The 20979-nt window shown below is 36.2% G+C and overlaps 4 protein-coding genes across 7 annotated transcripts in view; 3 read left to right on the forward strand and 1 right to left on the reverse strand.

Annotated features, from left to right (window-relative positions):
* LOC111808422 overlaps positions 1-3234 on the forward strand; it is a 3470-nt gene extending 236 nt beyond the window's left edge. The window contains exons 1-5 of the mRNA XM_023694375.1: positions 1-122; positions 289-443; positions 731-761; positions 1706-1808; positions 2737-3234. The exon at positions 1-122 is cut by the window's left edge and continues 236 nt beyond it. Coding sequence (XP_023550143.1) covers positions 1-122; positions 289-443; positions 731-761; positions 1706-1808; positions 2737-2843 — 518 coding nt within the window. The 3' untranslated portion in view covers positions 2844-3234. The remainder of the gene's footprint in view (positions 123-288; positions 444-730; positions 762-1705; positions 1809-2736) is intronic.
* Positions 1-20979, forward strand: part of LOC111808423 (GRF1-interacting factor 3-like) — an 81275-nt gene that overhangs the window by 37604 nt on the left and 22692 nt on the right. The window lies entirely within an intron of this gene.
* On the forward strand, positions 4131-7179 carry LOC111808419 (pentatricopeptide repeat-containing protein At1g51965, mitochondrial). 3 transcript variants are annotated; one of them, XR_002817073.1, is made up of 4 exons: positions 4131-4971; positions 5074-6275; positions 6636-6855; positions 6968-7179. XR_002817073.1 is itself a non-coding variant. In XM_023694369.1 (3 exons), the coding sequence occupies exons 1-3, from the start codon at positions 4195-4197 to the stop codon at positions 6640-6642; spliced, it is 1986 nt and encodes a 661-aa protein (XP_023550137.1). In that variant the 5' UTR covers positions 4131-4194; the 3' UTR covers positions 6643-7179. The 3 variants fall into 3 exon arrangements, 1 of the variants encoding a protein (XP_023550137.1); XR_002817074.1 differs by having other exon boundaries at positions 6636-6840; XM_023694369.1 differs by having other exon boundaries at positions 6636-7179.
* LOC111808425 lies at positions 9323-11700 on the reverse strand. Its single transcript, XM_023694379.1, has 4 exons — positions 11586-11700; positions 11312-11503; positions 10344-10496; positions 9323-9668 (listed from the first exon to the last, which is right to left on the reverse strand). The coding sequence occupies exons 1-4, from the start codon at positions 11589-11591 to the stop codon at positions 9615-9617; spliced, it is 405 nt and encodes a 134-aa protein (XP_023550147.1). The 5' UTR covers positions 11592-11700; the 3' UTR covers positions 9323-9614.

Here is a 20979-nt window from a genome sequence, read left to right on the forward strand (position 1 = left end):
TCGGCGACAATGTGCCCCTACGTGAGCGCTTCGTTATACCCCGAGAGAATATCCCCAATCGGCGTCGAAAGCAGCTCAGGGATCAGTTCATGCGTCGGACTCGACTCGTTCTCAAGGAATCTGTTAGTCCATTTTTATTTTAATCTTCTATGCGTTTGATTGGAGGGTTTTTATTTACAACCCCCTTTGTAATTGTTGTTCAGAGTTATGAGTTTAAATAGCGTTTTCTTGAAAAGAGTATGAAGAAGAAACTCGATTCTTATTACTATTTGAATTTGGTGTTTGAAGGAGCACGAGCCTTGGTGCAAAAAGTACATGGAGCTTTATCAGGAGCTAAGGGAGAACTGGGAGCGGCTGTACTGGGATGAGGGTTACTCTAAAAAACATGCCCAGGAACATACAAATTATGAGTCTGCTGACGACGAGGATTTTTCCCCTTATAGGTTGGAGTTTTTTTCACTTTTAATTTCATATATATATTTGTTTGGTATAGCTATTGAAGTGTTTGTTAGAAGAACACGACTCTCCACAGTGGTATGATATTGTCCACTTTGAGCATAAGCTCTCATGGCTTTGCTTTGGGCTTTCCCAAAAGGCCTCATACCAGTATTCTTTGTTTATAAACCCATGATCATTCCCTAAATTAGCCGACGTGGGACTTTCATCATCCAACAGTGTTCTTCAATTCAAGTTTTGTTCTATCCATTTACTGTTTTTGCCTGCGTTTCAGGAATAGGCAATTCAGTGCTGATCGAAGTAAGGTAAATATAAAATTTTCTTTGTTAGTTTTTGATTCAACACAATTTAATTTCAGAGCTTGTTATTTACTCCTTTTGAAGATGAATTAAGTCTCTGTAAAAGTTGATTTCCTATTTTAAAGTTATGATTCTTTGACATGCTGATATCAAAGTGAAGTGAATAGAATAATTGTGTCTATTCTCTCGTTATCTCAATAGGTTCAAAGGGTATTTCTTAAATAGAAGAAAACTCCAATACAAACAAAGGAAAAACCATTATACACATAATTACAGTTTAAATCACCGCTAATAAATGTAGTTAAGGAAAATATCAAAGCCTAAACCCTCCCTTCCCTCAAGCTGGTTTGAAGATATCTTCCATTGTCAGCTTGTCAATGAACTTGTCAAATCGTAACTTTCGAAGCCCCTTAGTTATGTTACTCAAGAATCAAGATTCTCCTCTATAAAGTGTTTATCAACTTCAATATATTGTCCTATCACAGAGAACTAGATTGTGAGCGGTGGAGATGGTTGTCCTGTTGTCACAATCAATACGACATCATCTAGACAAACTTTGAAACTTTGACACTTTTTGTAATAAAAACACATAGATTGGACTTTGTTCCTAATTTCAGCCAGCCTTCGTTGAAATCTATCGTGAGATCGTTCCAAGTGATTGTGGCTCGATTAGAGTTGTAGTAAACTGACCGCTGGCATAACCATATACTTGTTTTATTAACTTAAAAGTCGTTTCGTGATCTTGTAGTACTGGGAAATGGCTGTGAGATACCTCCCTTTCTTATTAGCTTGATTTAACAAAGAGTGTCATCAGCTTGATTTAACAATCAAATTTCAATTCAGCAATTTTGTCATTCCCAAATCCTTGATTCAAAACACTATGAATGACTTTGTGTTTTCACATTTAATTACTTTAAATTTTACTTGAAGGAATGGGGTTTTACTTGCAGGAACAGGATTTTAGGAGGAACATGCAAGGTGGTAACTGGGAGAAGGTCAGCCAAATTAGAGATAAGTTTGAATACGACAGGGAGAAAAGAATGAGAGAGAGAGGTTAGTTTAATGAATAAATTGCTTGATTCATTTTATTTTAATTATTATTATTTTTTTTTCTTTTTTCTATCTGCAATCCATTGATCTTCTGGCTCTTGATTTAACAATCCACACCAAGATATTCATTAGTTCTATAGAGTGGATGTTTGATGGAATTGTTCCTCAGATGCAATCTTGCCTTTTGTAATGGTCCAAGCCCACCGCTAGTAGATATTGTCCTCTGTGGGCTTTCTCTTTCGGGCTCCCTTTCAAGGTTCTTAAAACGCGTCTGTTAGGGAGAGGTTTCCACACCCTTATAAAAAATGTTTCGTTCTCCTCTGCACTGAGGTGGGATCTTACAATCCACCCACTTTCGAGGCCCAGCATCCTTGCTGGCACACCCACCTCATGCCCACTCCCCTTCAAGGCTCAGCCTCATTGCTGGCACACCGCCCGGTATCTGGTTCTGATAACATTTATAACAGCCCAAGCCCACTGCTAGCCGATATTGTCCTCTTTGAGTTTTGCCTTCCGGGTTTTCTCTTAGGGTTTTTAAAACGTGTCTACTAGGGAAAGGTTTCTACACCCTTATAAAGAATGCTTCGATCTTCTCCCCAACCGATGTGGGATCTTATACTTTCTCATAGCTTGAACAAACTAGTTGTACTTTTTAATGATGATTGAATGAGAGTAATAAATCTGAGCTTAATTTGCCTATACTATGCACGTCAATTTCGCTCCATTTCAGAATGACTTCAATTCTGGACAATTCTTCTTTCACTGTTCTGGTTTGGATTTACTGTAGAGAGGTGTCCAAGCTCCACTAATTACTTGGGGGACAGTTGTGTTTTGGCAGCTATTTAGTTTTGGCCCCTTCTCCTTGGGCTTATGAATGTTCAATTGCAGTTGAAGTGCAAACACTCACAAATAGCTTAATTTCTACTTTCAGCATTTGCACCCATGCATGGCACACCAGCTTCTGTCTCACAGGATTCCCGAAGGCAACGAACGGATGCGCAGCAGCAAAGATACTTTTCCGAGAGCGACAGCGACTGACAAGTAGACCAAAATTTATCTGCATCTATGTAAGGAAGAGGCCAGGAATGTACTAACAAGTTCATCTGCAGTTGATAGTGTAGGCTGTCTTCTTCATCTCAAGCTGAAAACATCCCGAGTCATTTTGGTTGTTTCGATAGATTCAACTCGAGATCTGCGGTTGGTTTCGATTGAACTGAACTTTTGTTACCTCTAGATTCAGATGATGTTAATGACTGAAAGATCTTGGAGATGGATAGGCTTTTTTGGCCTCCTTTCTAAGTCTCTGAAATAAGACAAGACCAATTGAGGGAGCTTGGTGATGGATATATATATATATGTAATACACAGCTTTGGATCTTAGGCTTTTGTTACAATTGTATTCAATTTTGAGCTTCTTATTACTCTTGAATTCTACATGGACTGCTTGATGGGAATTTTTTTGTTTGGTTTGCATGCAGGAATTGAGTGAGAAAAGAAGGCCCTCTAAGTTGTTTTACTAAGGTATTCTACTAATTTGCCCGAAAAATAATGATAAGGTCGACTTATTTAAAACTCCTTCTCTCACTTCACACTTTGGAATTTGCCCGAAAAATAATGATAAGGTCGACTTATTTAAAACTCCTTCTCTCACTTCACACTTTGGAATGCACCGTTCTTATTAGAGAGAGATGATTTCACATCTTAACTCGAAATGGCAAATGCTGGAGAGAGGAAAGGTTCTTTTTGGTAGGGTACCTCCAGGAACAGGTCTAGTGGAGACGAGGTGGGATCTGTAGCTAAGAGGATTAGAACACGTGGCTATGAACTACGGTGTTGGAGGTTCAAATCCCTCCTTGCTGACAACCGGCTAAAAAAAGAAGCACTTTTCCCTATAGGGGTGTCAAGGTGGTGGGACCTGTAGCTTAGAGGATTAGAACACGTGGCTATGAACCACGGTGTTGGAGGTTCAAATCCCTCCTTGCTGACAATCGGCTAAAAAAAAGAAGCATGGATTTAAATATTTAGATGGAATTAAACAAAATAGAAATCAGAATTAAATAATTAAATATAACATTAGAATAGCAAAAATAATTATTTAGTATCTAATTTAAATTTTAATATAATATATTTATTAATGGATCATTTAGTTAAAGAAAAATATATTAATTAGCAAAGCCTTTTCATCCATGGATAATTAATACCCATGACCTATGTGGTAAAAACATGTAATTATATAATATATTATTATTTTCCAATTTTCCATATTTATACATTTTTTATAATAAAATTATTTAAGAATTAAGAATAATAATATCAACAAAAAATACATGCTAGAAAGGTGTGGCATAGTTTGCTGTTCGAGCCAACCAGCGCCACAAACACGGCGGCGATGAAGGTGCTCCGCCTCTACTATTACAGTCTCCTCAAACCCTCCGCCACCGCCGCCTCACATCGTCATTTCGCCACCAAATACACCGCTAAAATCACTTCTTCTTCTCCCACCGGACGCTCCGTTTCCGTCGAGGTCACTCCGCCAGCTCCTCTTCCCATCGACCCCCGCGGCTACTCTCTTCCTCGTCGAGATCTCATCTGCCGAGCCATTCAGATACTCCTCGATCGCAAACCCCATTCCTCTTCATCCACAGTTGATGATCGCTTCTCCGATTTATCCTCCTACTTTCAATCTCTCTCCGTCTCTCTAACACCTGCCGAAGCCTCTGAAATTCTCAGATCCCTAAACCCCGATCTCGCTCTGCAATTCTTCCAGCTTTGCCCTTCCCTTTGCCCTAAATTTCGACACGATGTCTTCACTTACAGCCGCATTCTTCTCATACTCTCCCACTCGTCTTCCCCGAAACGGTTCGATCAAGTTCGTGAGATTCTGTCGCAGATGGAAAGAGACCAAATACGTGGTACGATTTCTACCGTTAATATCTTGATTGGAATTTTTGGCCGCAAAGAGGACTTGGAATTATGTTTAGGTTTGATCAAGAAATGGGACTTGAGGCTCAATGCTTACACCTATAGGTGTCTGCTTCAAGCTCATGTAAGGTCCCATGATTCAGATGGGGCTTTCAATGTGTATATGGAAATGCGGAATCGAGGGTTTAAGTTGGATATCTTTGCCTACAACATGCTGCTGGATGCTCTGGCTAAGGATGAACAGGTTTGTTTTCATAGCATTGAAACCATTTTTAATGCTTGATTCTGTATGAAATAGTTGTTCACTTGTTTCTTCTATTCCAATTTCTTTGTTGTATTTTAACAGCTTGATCGAGCTTACAAAGTTTTTAAGGATATGAAATTGAAGCAGTGTAATCCTGATGTGTATACATATACTATTATGATTAGAATGACTGGAAAAAGGGGTAGAACTGAAGAATCGTTGGCATTCTTTGAAGAAATGCTAAAAAATGGCTGTACTCCAAATTTGATTGTGTATAATACAATGATTGAGGCACTTTCTAAGAGTAGAATGGTTGACAAGGCCATTCTTCTCTTTTCCAATATGATCAAGAACAATTGTAGGCCTAATGAGTTTACCTACAGTGTCGTTTTGAATGTTTTGGTTGCTGAAGGACAGTGTGGTAGATTGGATGAAGTTCTGGAAATGTCCAATAAATTTATGAACAAATCGATATATGCATATCTCGTTAGGACTCTAAGCAAACTAGGCCATGTGAATGAAGCTCATCGTCTTTTTTGCAACATGTGGAGCTTTCATGATAGAGGAGATAGAGAGGCTTATATTTCCATGTTGGAGAGCTTATGCAGTGCGGGTAAAACTGTAGAAGCTATCGATCTGCTCGGTAAGGTTCACGAGAAGGGAATTAGTTCTGATACTATGATGTATAACATGGTGTTATCTACTTTGGGGAAGTTAAAGCAAGTAAGTCATCTTCATGATCTTTATGAGAAGATGAAACAAGATGGGCCATTGCCCGATGTATTCACGTATAATATTCTTATATCGAGCTTTGGACGTGTTGGTAAAGTTGAGGAGGCTGTGCAAGTTTTTGAAGAACTTGAGAATAGTAGTTGTAAACCAGATATTATATCCTACAATTCTTTGATCAATTGCCTTGGGAAAAACGGGGATGTTGATGAAGCACACATGAGGTTTCTAGAGATGCAAGAGAAGGGACTGACTCCCGACGTTGTAACGTACAGCACGCTCATTGAATGTTTTGGGAAAACAGATAAAGTCGAGATGGCTCGCAGCTTGTTCGATAAAATGATAGCTCAAGGATGCTGTCCAAATATCGTAACGTACAACATACTACTTGACTGTCTTGAAAGAACTGGGAGAACTGCTGAAGCAGTTGATCTGTATGCAGAGCTTAAACAGCGGGGACTAACACCAGATTCGATTACATACGCTGTTCTCGACAGATTACAAAGTGGCTCGACTAAGAAATTTAGAGTCCGGAGGCAAAATCCGATTACCGGTTGGGTCGTTAGTCCTTTAAGGTAATTTTGCAAAACCTTTTGAAGGAAGAGAAGAAGTCTTATCTGTTCATCTGATATGCATCTCTCTTATGTCTTTTTCTACCATATTCTTACGACATGGTTGCCTGAGAAAACAATATTAGAGGTCTAGAGAAAAACCATCCTGTTTTCTGATTCTTGGGTAAAGGAAAACAGCCAAAGTTTATATCTTCAGATTTAACGATCGCCCTGCGGATATTCTACATTCCGAGCTCCTGTCACCCAGCGCAGTAATAGTACAGACTTAACACTCCCAAATCTGGAAATGCTAACCCCAGCGGAAGGAGTATATGCACTTGATCGAGTTGTTTTTTCTATTGGTTTAATCCGTTGTTTTTTCAGAGCTTGAAGTGGTCTGGCGATGAAAATATTGATGTTCATACGTTAAGCAGTGCGAAGAAGGATGAACGTCGTCGCCATGGCACGCATAATGTAAATGAAGCCTGACTCGACGAATCCTCCTGCTGCTGAACTTGAAATCCTGAGACAATCATATCTGGTCACAGAAATTTTGTAATAAGAAATCAAAAGGGGGCCGTTTCAACAGGTGGGAATTCTTCAAGTGAGTTCCTTCCAGGTTTTGAGTTTTCCACCGCAAAGCAGAAGAATTTTCCTCTATTAATTTCGTTTTTCCTGAATGAAGTTCATGTTTTATTTTGCCAAATTTATGATAGGTCATCAGTTTTGGCTGCTAAAAGATCCTGTAGCATAGACAACACTGCTCACTCAACCCGTGTTCGAGAGTTTCATCGAACCCTATTATCGATATCTACAACACATTCTTCAATCATTATGGGTTAGTTTGAATCGACTTTCAAATCTTCGTATTTGTTTGAAAAAACAATATTATTTTAATAAGATTCTTAAGGTTTGAGTTCGAGTTCTACGTTGGTAATATGTTAAGAGGGTTTACATAGTAGATTTTGAGTTTTATGTTGGTAATGGCCACCACGGTGAATTGTGAATGGACGTGTGAATGAAAAGATTCGAATTGAACTTCTGATATATGAATCGAGAGTGTATGTGTTAATGTAACGAGTCGACTTGTAGGGATAGTTTTCACTCCTAGATGCAATTCAAGGAAAGTAGGTAACTAGGTAACTGTGTGTTATGTCGATGTCGAGTACCAAAAAATAAAATAAATAAGAAAAAAGGGAAAATATAAAGTGAAAAGCTTGGAGTATAATAGTGACATAACATAGGTGGATACGAAGGAATATTCAAAGAAACACACCCAAATAGCCAAAAGATAATCCAAATTATAACCAAAGAGAGGGCTTCAAGGCATCATTTTCTTCTTTCTTTTTTTCCCCTTTTTCTTTTGCAAAATTGCAAAAAGCTCCCTCGAATTGTATGAATTGTTACCATCACACCCCGTTGAACAACAATCATTAGTCAACTTACGCTATACCAACATAGCTCAATGATCAAGACGTCTTTATCTCTGTTATAGGGTTGTTATAGGGTTATTAGTTTGAGTATAATTGCAAAATTTTCATAGTTTTAAATTTTTTTTTTCAAGGATTCACATCTAACTATAAAAAAGATCGGGTTTTAAATCTTCTTACTCCAACTCCAATGAGATCGAAGAACGCTATTGATACATTATAAGCATGTCAATGGAGTATATTTCAGGATGAGTTATAGAAATCGTCTAGATTTTGATTAGTATCATAGAATCATAATCTTCCTACGAGCTCTAGATGTTTAATTTGTTAATCGAGGTAAATTCATTGATAAAACAACCATTTTTTACAAAAGAAAAGTAAAAACCATTCGTAAAAAGGTTGAAGCGAAATGAAAATTATTAAAAATTTGAAAGAACAAAATGATAATGATTCTTGTTTTTTTTTTTACAATGGGTGGATTTTGATTTTATTTTTACAGCTTTACGTTTGTTTTTTTACCTTAAAATTCTGAGCGGACAAAAGGGGAGAATATACTGTGTGTAAGAAACCTAAAAGGAATAAGAGAAAGTGACAAATGAATAAAAGGAAAGAGACAAAGTGAATTTGGAATTCACTTGGAAATTTGCAACGAACATGTTTTTGAATCCAACAACATAACCCTAAAACAAAACAATAATTATTTACTTTTCAATTCAAAATAACCTACCCTATCATTTTCTAATGGTTTCAAGCTATCCCGTTCATTTGCTCGGTCGAGTTGTTGTTTTAGAGGAAGATAGGCAAAAAATTACTCTAATACCCTCATCGGAGTCCAGCATCCTTGTGATGTCCCACATTGGTTGGGGAGGAGAACAAACCACCATTTATAAGGATGTGGAAATCTTCCCCTAGCAGACGCGTTTTAAAGCCTTGAGGGGAAGCCTGAAAGGGAAAGCCCAAAGAGGACAATATCCGGTAGCGGTGGATCTGGGTCGTTACAAATGGTATCAGAGCCAGACATTGGATGATGTGCCAGCCTTCTCGCTATTCCCCGAAGGGGGTAGGCAGAAGGCGGTGTAGCCAAACATCGAACGATGTGCCAGCCTTCTCGCTATTCCCTGAAGGGGGTAGACACAAGGCGGTGTACCAGTAAGGACGCTTGGCCCTAAAGGAAGGTGGATTTGGGGGCGGTCCCACATCGATTAGAGGAAGAACGCTAGGCCCCGAAGAGGGGTGGATTGTGATGTCTCACATTGGTTGGGGGGAGAACAAACCACCATTTATAAGGATGTGGAAACCTTGCCCTAGCAGAAGCGTTTTAAAGTCTTGAGGGGAAGCCCGAAAGGGAAAGGCCAAAGAGGACAATATTTGCTAACGGTGGATTTGGGGCGTTATAGTCCTTGTTGGCACACTGCCTCTTATCCACCTCCCTTCGAGGCTCATCTTCCTCGCTAGCACATCGCTCGGTGTTTGATTCTGATACCATTTGTAACCGCCCAAACCCACCGTTAGCAGATATTATTCTTATGGGTTTCTCCTCAAGATTTTTAAAACGCATCTATTAGAGAGAGTTTCCACACTGTTATAAAAAAAATGTTTCTTTCTCGGATGTTTGTATATAGAGAGAGAAATTATTTAGAGTGAGAAAAGAAGCACAAAGACATTCATTGATAGGTCATAGCATAGCAACCAATGGAAGAACCTTGTACAAATAGCTCTCCCCTCTCTCCTCTAATTAAAAAACACACTCCCAAAATTAAAAATTAAAAAAAAAAAATCTATTTTTCTTCAAAATATATATATAAAACATAGAAACATCACATTAATCTAATAACCAAACATCCCAAAACATTATGTACGGTTTTTTTTTTCTTTTTTCAAATATACATTCCTCGTCCCGGTTGACCATTCCGCTCTCTCTTCCTCGTCGTCTTCAAATCAAACACGTTGGCACGAAGCAGCTCGTTATGTAACTCAACCCTCTCTTCTGCAAAATTTCAAACCAATTCACATTATAACCTAGTTCCGAGAAAACCTGATCAACCCATACTTAAAAAAATTTATGGATAAGTCGGGTTGGGTCATTATTTAATACAACCCGAACGATAACGTTGAGTCTAAAAAATATCTCAACCTGACCTAACCCAACCCATAAACACTTTTATTATTTATATCAACAAGTGCCCGAACGATAACGTTGAGTCTAAAAAATGTCTCAACCTGACCCAACCCAACCCACAAACACGTTTGTTATTTATATCTACGAGTGCTTGAACAATAACGTTGAGACTAGAAAATGTCTCAAAAAATGTCTCAACCTGACCCAACCCAACCCACAAACACCTTTGTTATTTATATCTACGAGTGCTCGAACAATAACGTTGAGACTAGAAAATGTCTCAACTTGACCCAACCAACCCACAAATACCTTTGTTGTTTATATCTATGAGTGTCCAAACCATAATGTCGAGTCTAAAAAATGTATCAACTTGACCCAACCTAACCCACAAACAACTTTATTATTTATATCTACGAGTGCCCGAACAATAACATTGAGTCTAAAATATGTCTCAACCTGACCTGACTCAACCCACGAACACCTCTATTATTTATATCTACGGGTGCCGGAACGAGCGAGAAAAAAACATTAAAGTGAAAAGACCTTTTTGGGCTTGGCGCAGAGATTGGGAGAGATTTTGTACAAGTCTTCGTCGACGGGTTTGGGCATTGGCTTTGGAGGGTGCAGTGTTACTTGAGGAGGGCTTTCGGTCCACTTTTGCTGCATTTCTTGCTTCCCATGTCTGTCACGCTTTCTCTGCACATTCATCCGTCACCCCACTCACCATTTTATAATTCCACAATTAAAAAAAAAAAATAATAATAATAATATTACATCACCACTTGTCACTTTACCATTAATTTTCCACNGTAATTTCAAATATATATATATATATATATATCCAAACATTTTAAATAATATATTTTTATTTACTCAATTTTTATCATTTTTTCTAAAAATTTCGTTAATGTTCACTGTTTTTTTTCCCCATTTCCCTCACCCGCCTGTCACTTTAGCATTAACTTTCCCTCACTCCCAAATGAAAATGCTTAACTTTTATTTTAAATCTACATTTTAAAAAACAAAAACTTTACTTTTTTTTTCTCTTTTTTTTTTCAAATTTTGCTTAAAAATAAAAACTTAAAATTAAATTTTTAACAAAACTTAAAAATTTTATTTGAATAAATTAAAAAAAATTAAAAAATTGAGTAAATAAAAATATATTATTTAAAATGTTTGGATATATATATATATATATATATTTGAAATTACTATAATAATGAATATCTGAACAAAAACTTTTAAAAATAATAATAATAATAATTAGGGGGACAACTTTTCTTTAGGAATCAAGTAAAGTCACGTGGCGATCACGCAGTTAACTTTATTATTATTATTATTATTTTCCTTTTTAATTTATAATAAGTGAAAGTGAAAAAATAAAAAGGCAAAGCATGCTTAAGGCTGGAAAAAGGCGTCCTCTAAACATGATTCACTCAACAAATAATAATAATAATAATAATAATAATAATAATAATAAATAAATAATAGTAAATGAGTTAATTAGTTACCCTGGGGCGCGGAACGACGATCATAGCGGGAGTAACGACGTCGTTTTGGTAGAGATCGCCGGCGACGTAGAGATCGCGAACATCGGGATATCCGGCGATTCTGGAAGCTTCGAAGCACTGCGTGAAAGGGAGATGGTCGTTCCATTCCCAGTTTCCGAAGGTAGGGATGAAGTTCCTCTGGTAGTCGTAATCCTGTGCAGCCAAAACCATGGTAACGAGTCAAAAAAAACGTGAAGAAAAAGTCAAACACGAAGACGAAGGGAAGTATACAAACCTCCATTGATGAAGTGAAGAAGAAGCTTTTTTTGCAGAGAGAGTTAAGAATTTTGGAAGGGAAGGTATCGTAATTGGAGGGTTTATAGAGAGAAAGAAGCTCTGACCCATTTTTTTTTAAGGGATCCAAAGTGGGTGTAAAAAGAAAAAAAAAATTAAAAAAAATTAAAAAAAAAAAAAAAACAGTGGTGGGCCCCNTTTTTTTTTTTTTTTTTTTTTTTTTTTTTTTAATTTTTTGGGAAAAGTGATAACAAAACATCATGCATATTCTACTTTATTATTATTATTAAATTTTTTTTTTCTACTTCAAAATTAATAAATATATTTTAAAAAAAAAATTGTAGTAATTAGGTTTTTATTATAGAGGAAAAGTAAATTTTATTTATGGTTAAGAAAGAGAGCGGTAAAATGGTAAAATGGTAAAAACCAGTGAGTGAGTGAGGTGGGAGTTTAAATGGTGCATTATGAGAGAACAGTGGGGAGTAGGCGGGGGGTGGCAGGTTGGGTTGAATGGGTTGCGCTGAAAAGTACTTTTACAAGCCCCCACACGCCGACCCCTGTGCTCTTCACCTCGCCTCCCCCTCCCTTTTACCCGCACAAATTTTTGTCTCTTTGTTGTCTCTCCATCTTCACCGCTAGTAGATATTGTCTTTAGTTTCACAGTTTTAAAACGCATTTTTTAGGAAGAAATTTCAACCCCCTTATAGAGAATATTCCGTTCCTCTTTCCAACCGAGGTAAGATCTCACAATCCACCCCTTGGGAGTCAGTGTCCTCACTGACACAATGTCCCGTGTATAACTCATATCACTTCTAAAAGTCTAAGCCACATCTAGTAGATATTGTTCGTTTTAGCCTGTTACATATAATCATTAGTCTTACGGTTTTAAAACGCGTTTTTTAGGGAGAGGTTTCCACACCCTTATAATAACTATTTCGTTCCCCTCTATTTGTAACAGTCTCCAATGTCTAACTCTTCTAATATCATTTGTAACCGTTTAAACCCACCACTAGTAGATATTGTTTGTTTTAGCATGTTACATATTGTCTTTAGCATTACCGTCTTAAAACGCGTCTTTTAGGGAGAGGTTTCTACACCTTTATCAGAAATATTTTGTTCCCGTCTATAACTAACGTGGATCTTACAAAACTTACTAACAATAATAATTTTCACTCTTAGAAGCGAACGAAAGGGTAATAAATTGTAGATGGTAGGTGGGATTTTTAGTGTAGAGGTAGGTAATTTGTATGCTACGGCAAGTGAAAGGAAGTAAAAAGTTAAAAAGTAAAAAGTAAAAAGTAAAAAAAAAAAAAATGAATGAGGGGGAGGTTCTGACAAAAGTGTGGCAGGTCATAACCCATACCCTCCTCCCCCTCTAAGCCTTCTTCAGAGGCCTCAGTTCTGAACCATTTTTTTTCATCTTCCTCCTCCTAACATTCAACTCCAATCCACTTTCCAANTTTTTTTTTTTTTTTTTTTTTTTTTTTTTTTTTTTTTTTTTTTTTTTTTTAATAATCATTTCAAAAACTTTATTTATTTTCTTTATTTAAATTTTTTATTTTTCAAATTTTGATTTAAATTTTAAAACCCACAAAATAATAATAAAATACAGACGTCCAGCGTTCAAATATCGTAAATATTTGATAGAGATATATTTGGTAAATTATATATAATATGTTATTAAATCTTTGAAAGAAAGGTACATTTAATAAATTGTGATTCGGTGTCATTATGTTAATAAAAAATGGTTCAGGGGATGTTAACAAATTAGTCTACTACCGAAACGAGATTTCATAAGTTCATAAACTTGAGAATGGAACAAAAGACAGGAGGACTCAACCGTCTTCCGAAAAGGGATGCTGCTATGTTGAAGAGACAATTATCTCCCTTACAAACATATCTGGACGGGATTATCCAATATTGTAATAATCGTTGATCAACAAGAAGAATATCGGGCTCTTCAAAAATGTATCACGTTGGGAATTCCAACTGTTTATTTAATTTATATAAATTGTGACCAGTGAATGAAGATGTATATACAGCATTATGCAGTGCTTACAAAAGAGACTCTCTTCGTATATATAACTGAAGTCGTCAATAAATATTAGAAAAATATGAAGTTTGTTTGATAAGGTTCATAAAATGATTAAAAATGGATGAAATGATTGAACATTAAGAGTAGAGATCTAAATGGATGATAACATGAATTATATTTGATTTTTTAATTATAAGTTATGATATAAAAAAGAAGAGTATAGAAGGAAGAAGTATAATTATATTCACTTGTATAAGCTAATAATATTTGGTGGGTAATCATCTAATAATAGATGTAATTAGTGTTTTAGCTTTAATAATAATACTACTACTACAAAAACAATAAGAAATTATTATTCAAGCATTTTTTTAAGAATAAAATAATTAAATAGAGATTTTAAAAAAAAAATCGAAATTCAGCGACCGCACAATATTGGTATAGATAATAATTTTTAATTATAGGAAGGTGCGAGGACGCTACCCCTTAAGGAGGTGGATCGTGAGATCCCACGTTGATTGGAAAGGAGAACGAAGCATTACTTATAAGGATGTGGAAACCTCTTCCTAGTAGACGCGTTTTGATACTGTGTGGCTGATGATGGTATGTAACGAGCTAAAGTTGACAATATTTGGTAGCGGTGGGCTTGGGCTGTTACAATTACTCTAATAATTCTGACAGTCTCAGTTCGTTTATGTCATATGCCGTAATAGCTCAAGCTCACAGCTAGCAAATATTGTCTTTTTTGGGCTTTTCCATGCTCAAACTTGGTGGAGGATGAAAGTCTCACATCACCTAATTTAGGGAATGGTCATGAGTTTATAAACAAAAAATACTCTCTTCATTGATATGGGGCCTTTTGGGGAAGCCCTCAGCAGAGTTATGAAAGCTTATGCTCAAAGTAGACAATATCATACCATTATGGAGAGTCATGTTCGTATAAGAGCCATGCCCTAAACTTAGTCACTTAGTCGTGCCAATAGATGGGTAAATCCTCAAATGTCGAACAAAGGACTCCAAGAGAAAAAGGAGTCAAGCCTCCTCGAAAGCACAAGCGCAGTAAAAAATGACTAAGACTCCAAAGGAGTCGAGCCTCGATTAAGGGAATGCAGTAAAAAATGACTAAGACTCCAAAGGAGTCGAGCCTCGATTAAGGGGTCTAGTAGATATTGTCCTTTTTGAGTCTTCCTTTCGGTTTTATCTACTAGGAAGAGGTTTCCACATTTATAAAAATTGTTTCGTTCGTCTCTCAAACCGATGTGGGATCTCACACATGCCCACCAATTTCTACGTAGGTGAGGTACCGCTGAGATACCATTAACGACAATTCATGAGTCGTTAGAGTGACCTAGAGTAGCGTAAGGTAAGGAAATGTAGATGTGAAGGAGTATTATATAAGAATAAGACCCATAAAGTTTGGTACTTAGCTTCCCTACCATTCTCAAACAAAAGCTGTGTTTTTTATGGCAGTTTTTTGAAAAGAACACCACATGGGTGCCCTAAAGAACCCTGGTGTTTCGTGCTGTTTGTAATTTTTGTAGGGGAGGGTATCCCCTAAGTGTGAACTAAATTTAATTTAGTGCCCTTCTCTCCTCTGACATCCCTCTCTTTTGCTCCTTCCACAGGTCAACACTTAGGACACTTGGGGAAATTCAAAGGCTGCATCAACCAACTTCCCCACCCTTTAAAAGCTTATTAAGCATGCATTCACTTCACTACTACTACTCTACTGTTCTTATGTGCCCTAAAATCGTGTGGCTGTCCTTTTCTTCTAGGGCTGTTCTCCAAACCTTGCCTTTGTTCTTACTTTTGTCCTTGTTCCATTTGTTTAGTATTTTCATTTTTGGAAGATTCAATCAACGTTTTCTTCTTCTCTTTACACCTTATTTTATTGATTTAAACCGTTTAAATTATATGAGATCATATGGAAACTTCTCCCCAGTAGACGCGTTTTAGAATCGTGAAGCTGATGACGATATGTTAGGAGTAAAAATGGATAATATTTGTTAGCGGTGGGTTTTGACTATTATAAATGGTATCAGAGTCAGACACTGGGCGATGTGTTAGCGAGATCACTGTTCCATCAAGGGGGTAGAATGTGAAATCTCACATTAGTCGGAGGGAGGAACAAAGAATTTTTTATAAGGGTGTGAAAACTTCTCTTTGGTAGACATGTTTTAAAATCGTGAAGCTAATAACGATACGTAACGAGTCAAAGCGAACAATATCTGTTATAAATGGTATCAAAGCTAGACATCAGGGGGTGTACCAGCAAGGACGCTGGCCCCCAATGGAGGTGGATTGTGAGATCTCACGTTGGTTGGAGAGAGGAATGAAGAATTCCTTATAAGGGTGTGAAAACCTCTCCGTAGTAGACGTGTTTTAAAACCGTGAAGCTAACAACGATAAGTAACAAGCCAAAGTGAACAATATCTGTTACAAATGGTATCAGAGCCAGACATCAGGTGGTGTACCGGCAAGAACGCTGACCCCCAATGGAGATGGATTGTGAGATCACACGTTGGTTGGAGAGAGGAACAAAGAATTCCTTCGAAGAGTGTGGAAACCTCTCATGAGTTTTAAAACAGTGAAGCTAACGGCACCGGCAAAATAACAAAACCTGTTATGATGAGCTTGGACTATTACAAATTAAGTGTTTCAAATTAACCCATCTACTTTAATAATCCTTCCCGTCTTTTTGACATCTTTGTTTGAGTTCACGAGTGTATTTTTGCAACAATATTGCATCAACACTAGAAATCGGACCTTTTGTCTCTTGAGCAACAACCAGACGGTTATAAAAGTTGGCTAGAGCGGCCAGAGCTATGGCTACTCTCTTTTCCAGCTCCAAGAACCCGCTTTGCTCGACTTGAGTTGAAAAGAGTCAGATTCACATTCACGTTCTTATTAAAGATCTCCCCGTAATGCTCGTTTTCTCTTACTAAACAAAAGGAACGGTCTCCGGTCGTTATAATAAAAAACTGTTCCAAGGCCATTAAAAACATGGTTGCTAGGGTTCATTAGCCATATGTCACATTGGGCTATCATTTGTTTTCAGCAAAGGCTAACTATGAGCTTTTATGGAAGCTTTTGTTTTTAAAAAAATTAAAAAAAAAAAGAAAAAAGAAAATTACTTTATTGAGATTGGGAATTATGAGTTGAAGAATATTAAAAATAAAATGGAAAATAAATTAAAATAATAAATTTTAAACTTTTATTTTTTATTTTATGATAATATTTCGAAAAACGAAGACTTTTTGGTGATGTGCTATTTAGTTATGATATTGTCTATTCAAAGACGTTTTTGTCCCATCAATAAATAAATAAATAAATAATAAATATATATATATATATATTAAAAGTTAAATAAAAAAATATTTAAATTTGTTTATAATTTTAATTATACATATATACTTACCACCCACCCTTCAAATTTTTGTGATATTGTAACATTAAATTAAAATTAAAATAAAAAAGTGACTCGGGTCATGTCACAACCCTCCGTGATACCACTTGTCACAATCGCACTTTTAATGGCAGCAGACTTGCGATTGTGCAGCACTCACTTTCCAACGACAAGTGAGCTAAGCCAATTTGTTCTTGCGCGCCTACGGTCAAGCGACGTATGCTCAAGCCTCTGGCCTCGCTTTTAGAAAACGAGGGCAGAGAAAGATTTTTGAAAGAGACGTTATATAAGCAAACAAGATAGAAATAACAACGGCTTACAGTATATAACATTGGGTAAGGAGAAATTGACATTATAGATCATTCAAAGGTATCATTATGGATTTTCCTTCTTCGTTTAGTCTCATTTCTGATGTATCTCTCCACGTAAATAGATCGAGCAACAATGATGTTATCTCCCCATCTCACAACGTTAACTCAACGAGCGCGATAACAGTAGAAAATTAGGTCAACGAACCCATGTTCAAAGGGTGTGACCCTTTGTAGTGGATCATCGCCCATTTCTTCGATAATAATAATAATAATAAAAATTGGGAACAGAATAAAAACAAAAGGGTTTTATTTGGTTTGTTACTCGTGAACCCATGCCCAGCCAAATTCCTCTTCACGGGCCTTTGGTTACCTCACCCATTTCAAATTTTGACTTTTTAACCATAAATATATATATTTTACTTAATTTCAATTAAATTTTATTACTTAAATCATTACTAATTAATCATAAATTATAATTATTTTAAATCAATCTAGAACTGTTTGTGAACAGGATCAGGTCGAGTTGAGACATTTTTTAGATTTTAACTCAATTGTTCGAGTTGTAAATGTTTTTAACAAAAAATAACTCTTATTAAATAATGAAACCAACCTTAACCCAACCATAAATTTTTTGAATTGGGTTAGTTCACCCGAGTTCTTGGGAGGGGACACCAAAGGCTTCTGCCCTTCCATCCCTTGTATAGATAGAGAGGGAGGGCATAGCTTTTTTGGTTTTTACATGTTGACAAACAGTTGAACAATGGTTTTTTTCGTGTTGGCAAGNTAATCGAATTGATCGGGTCATGTAGGAACAAGGTTCAAGTCTACCGGTCTGTTAGGATGCCTCAGCTGCATACATCACTGCACTTCCACTTAACACCTATCATGATGATAAACGGCTCATCTCACTGTGACCTTCTCTTGAATTCTCAAAACTTCTGTCGGGATGGGCAGAGAACCCATCGCTATCTCGGCTGTGTTACCGGAGGCTCTGGGGAAGTCGGAATAGGAGAGCACTCATCTTGGGGTGGGATTACTACTTAGATGCTTTCAGTATTATCCGCTCCGCACTTGGCTACCCAGTGTTTACCGTGGGCACGATAACTAGTACACCAGATATGCGTCCTTCCCAGTCCTCTCGTACTAGGTAAAGATCCTCTCAATGCTCTAACGCCCACACTGGATATGGACCGAACTGCCTCATGACGTTCTGAACCCAGCTCACATACCACTTTAATGGGCGAACCGCCGAACCCTTGGATTGATAAGTAAAAAATAAATATCAATTGGATTGAATATAAGTAAAAAAAATATCAGTTATATATTCAAATTTTTATTTTTAATATAGTAAAATATTTATAAATAAATAAATAAATAAATAAAATATATATATATATATATATATATATATATATATACACACCCCAATTGCCATATTGTACCAATAAACATTCACGGGAACTTAACTTGTGGCTCTTCCTTCTCCTCCACTTCCTTTAACTCATATATATAAACAACTCAATTCCTTAACGCTCATACACAAACACACTCAAAATTTGCTCTACACAACACAAAAGAGATGGCTCAAACCACGGCGATGACGATGGCGATGGCGATGACGATGGTGATACTAGTGAGTTTATCGGGAGCATTGGCGGAAATGGATGTGTGCGGTGTGAGCCAGGACGGTCTCACGGCGTGCAAGCCGTGGGTGACGAAGCCGTGCCCTACCGAGCTGCCACCGGCTGCTTGTTGCGACGGTCTCTCCAAGGCTGACTTCGGTTGCTTTTGCAACTATAAGCACTCGCTCGTGCTGCCCTCGCTCGGCATTGACCCCGATCTTGCCCTTGCCTTGCCAGCCAAGTGCAGCCTCCCCAACAGCCCCTCTTGCTAAAGGGCTTATGATATTGGGTCTCACTTATCTTAAAAAATTGTGTTTTTATGTATTTTATCGAAGTATTTTGTTTTTTTAGTTCAATAATTATTAGGATGCATCGTATCTTATCTAAGGCAATGCGTATTTTATCTCGTTAATTGATATTTGTGAAATATAATTTAGTATAATTTTTTAAAGTATATATTGGATAAGCCCAAAAGAGAGGGCCAAAAGAGAAAGGCCCAAATGGAGGCCCAATAAATAAAGGCCCAAAAGAGAAAGGCCCAAAAGAGAAAGGCCCAAATGGGGCACTATATATAAAAGCCCAAACTGGAGGCCCAAAAAAGCCCAAATGGGGCCATAAATAAAGGCCCAGACTGGAGGCCCAAACGAGAAAGGCCCAATAAATAAAGGTCCAAAATGGATGCCCAAAAGAGAAAGTCCCAAATGAGGCCCAATAAATAAAGGCCCAAATGGAGTCCCAGTAGATAAGGCCCAATATATAAAGGCCCAAAAGAGAGCCCCAAAAAAAGTAAAAGTTGAAAGCCCATATATAGTATTAACTTTCAAAGTTGAGAGAGAAGCAAGCATCGTGCTGGCAAAAGACAGGTCCACGTAAGCATGTTAAAGAACGAGATATCTTCCCTTCAACTAGAAATAGTTTTTTTTTATTATTATTTTTTTTATTATTTTTTATTTTTAACTTTGGATCTTAATTAAAAGTCTCGTTCTTCAGTAAAGTTAATAAAGTTTCATATCGAGTAGTATTTCCCGTTAATAACTCACTAACAGACTGAATACGTCTAAGTAATTCTAATGTAACATCTGAGTAAAATAAGAGTATATAAATGAACTAAGACCACGTCCAAACGAGAGACGTAGATTGAAATAGGAGATGGGTTGCGTTTATTCACTAATACGAGCTATTTGGGTTGAAAAAACTTGACAATTGAATTGAGTCTAAAAAAATGTCTCGATCCAGCTCGACCAATCCAACCAGACCAAACGATTCATTGGTTTTTCTTTTTTCTTTTATCAAAAGTGTTCCAAACCAAATGATTTGAAAGTTCATAATTAAAATTCAATAAAATTGGATTAAAAAGTAAAAAATGGTAATTAACTTACTAAAGCTTGAGGATAATGTAACTTTTATTAGATTTTTGATGGTTTGTGTTTTACTTAAAGTTGTCTAATGATCAGGTTTGTGTTCGTTGGGAATATATTTTAAACAACTCTTCAAATATTTCGATTATTTATTTATTTATTATGTATAACTGGATAAAGGGTTGATTAAATTATGCTCGAAATTTTATAATATATTTTTTTAGGTAAATTCGATATGAAAGTAAAGGAATTTGAACATCTTCCGAATAAATTATATTTAAAAAATAAAATAATTTTGTTTATTAATATTTGAAGACTAAAATAAATTTGGTAAATTTTAGAAATCAAATTAGAAATAAAGTAACTTTAATAATTCTATAAAATATTGAATAAAAATGATAATTAAATATTAGAGGTATAAATAAAACTTATTATTGAAGCCCTAATCTTAAATTATGGATTAAGAACAATATAATTAGAACACAAATTATTATGGAAATAAAATATGTTTTAAAAAATTTCATTAAAAAAAATTATATTTTCAAAATAAATAAACTCGTAATAGTTAAAATAAATTATTATTATTTATTTATTTTAGGGTTAAATATCATTATTATTATTATTAATTATTAGTACTACCCCTACAATTATTATTATTATATGATA

The sequence above is a fragment of the Cucurbita pepo genome, chromosome LG13 (assembly GCF_002806865.2).
Source record: "Cucurbita pepo subsp. pepo cultivar mu-cu-16 chromosome LG13, ASM280686v2, whole genome shotgun sequence".
In the NCBI taxonomy this organism is placed as follows: domain Eukaryota; kingdom Viridiplantae; phylum Streptophyta; class Magnoliopsida; order Cucurbitales; family Cucurbitaceae; genus Cucurbita; species Cucurbita pepo.

What these genes read in the sequence shown, in the direction of transcription:
- LOC111808419 (XM_023694369.1), top strand. Translation starts at nt 4,195, where the DNA reads ATGAAGGTGCTCCGCCTCTACTATTACAGTCTCCTCAAACCCTCCGCC. An exon ending in CTCTGGCTAAGGATGAACAG is followed by an intron (nt 4,972 to 5,073) that starts GTTTGTTTTCAT and finishes GTATTTTAACAG; the next exon opens with CTTGATCGAGCTTACAAAGT.
- LOC111808425 (XM_023694379.1), bottom strand. An exon ending in TCGTCGTTCCGCGCCCCAGG is followed by an intron (nt 10,497 to 11,311) that starts GTAACTAATTAA and finishes ATGAATGTGCAG; the next exon opens with AGAAAGCGTGACAGACATGG. An exon ending in TCTGCGCCAAGCCCAAAAAG is followed by an intron (nt 9,669 to 10,343) that starts GTCTTTTCACTT and finishes GAAATTTTGCAG; the next exon opens with AAGAGAGGGTTGAGTTACAT.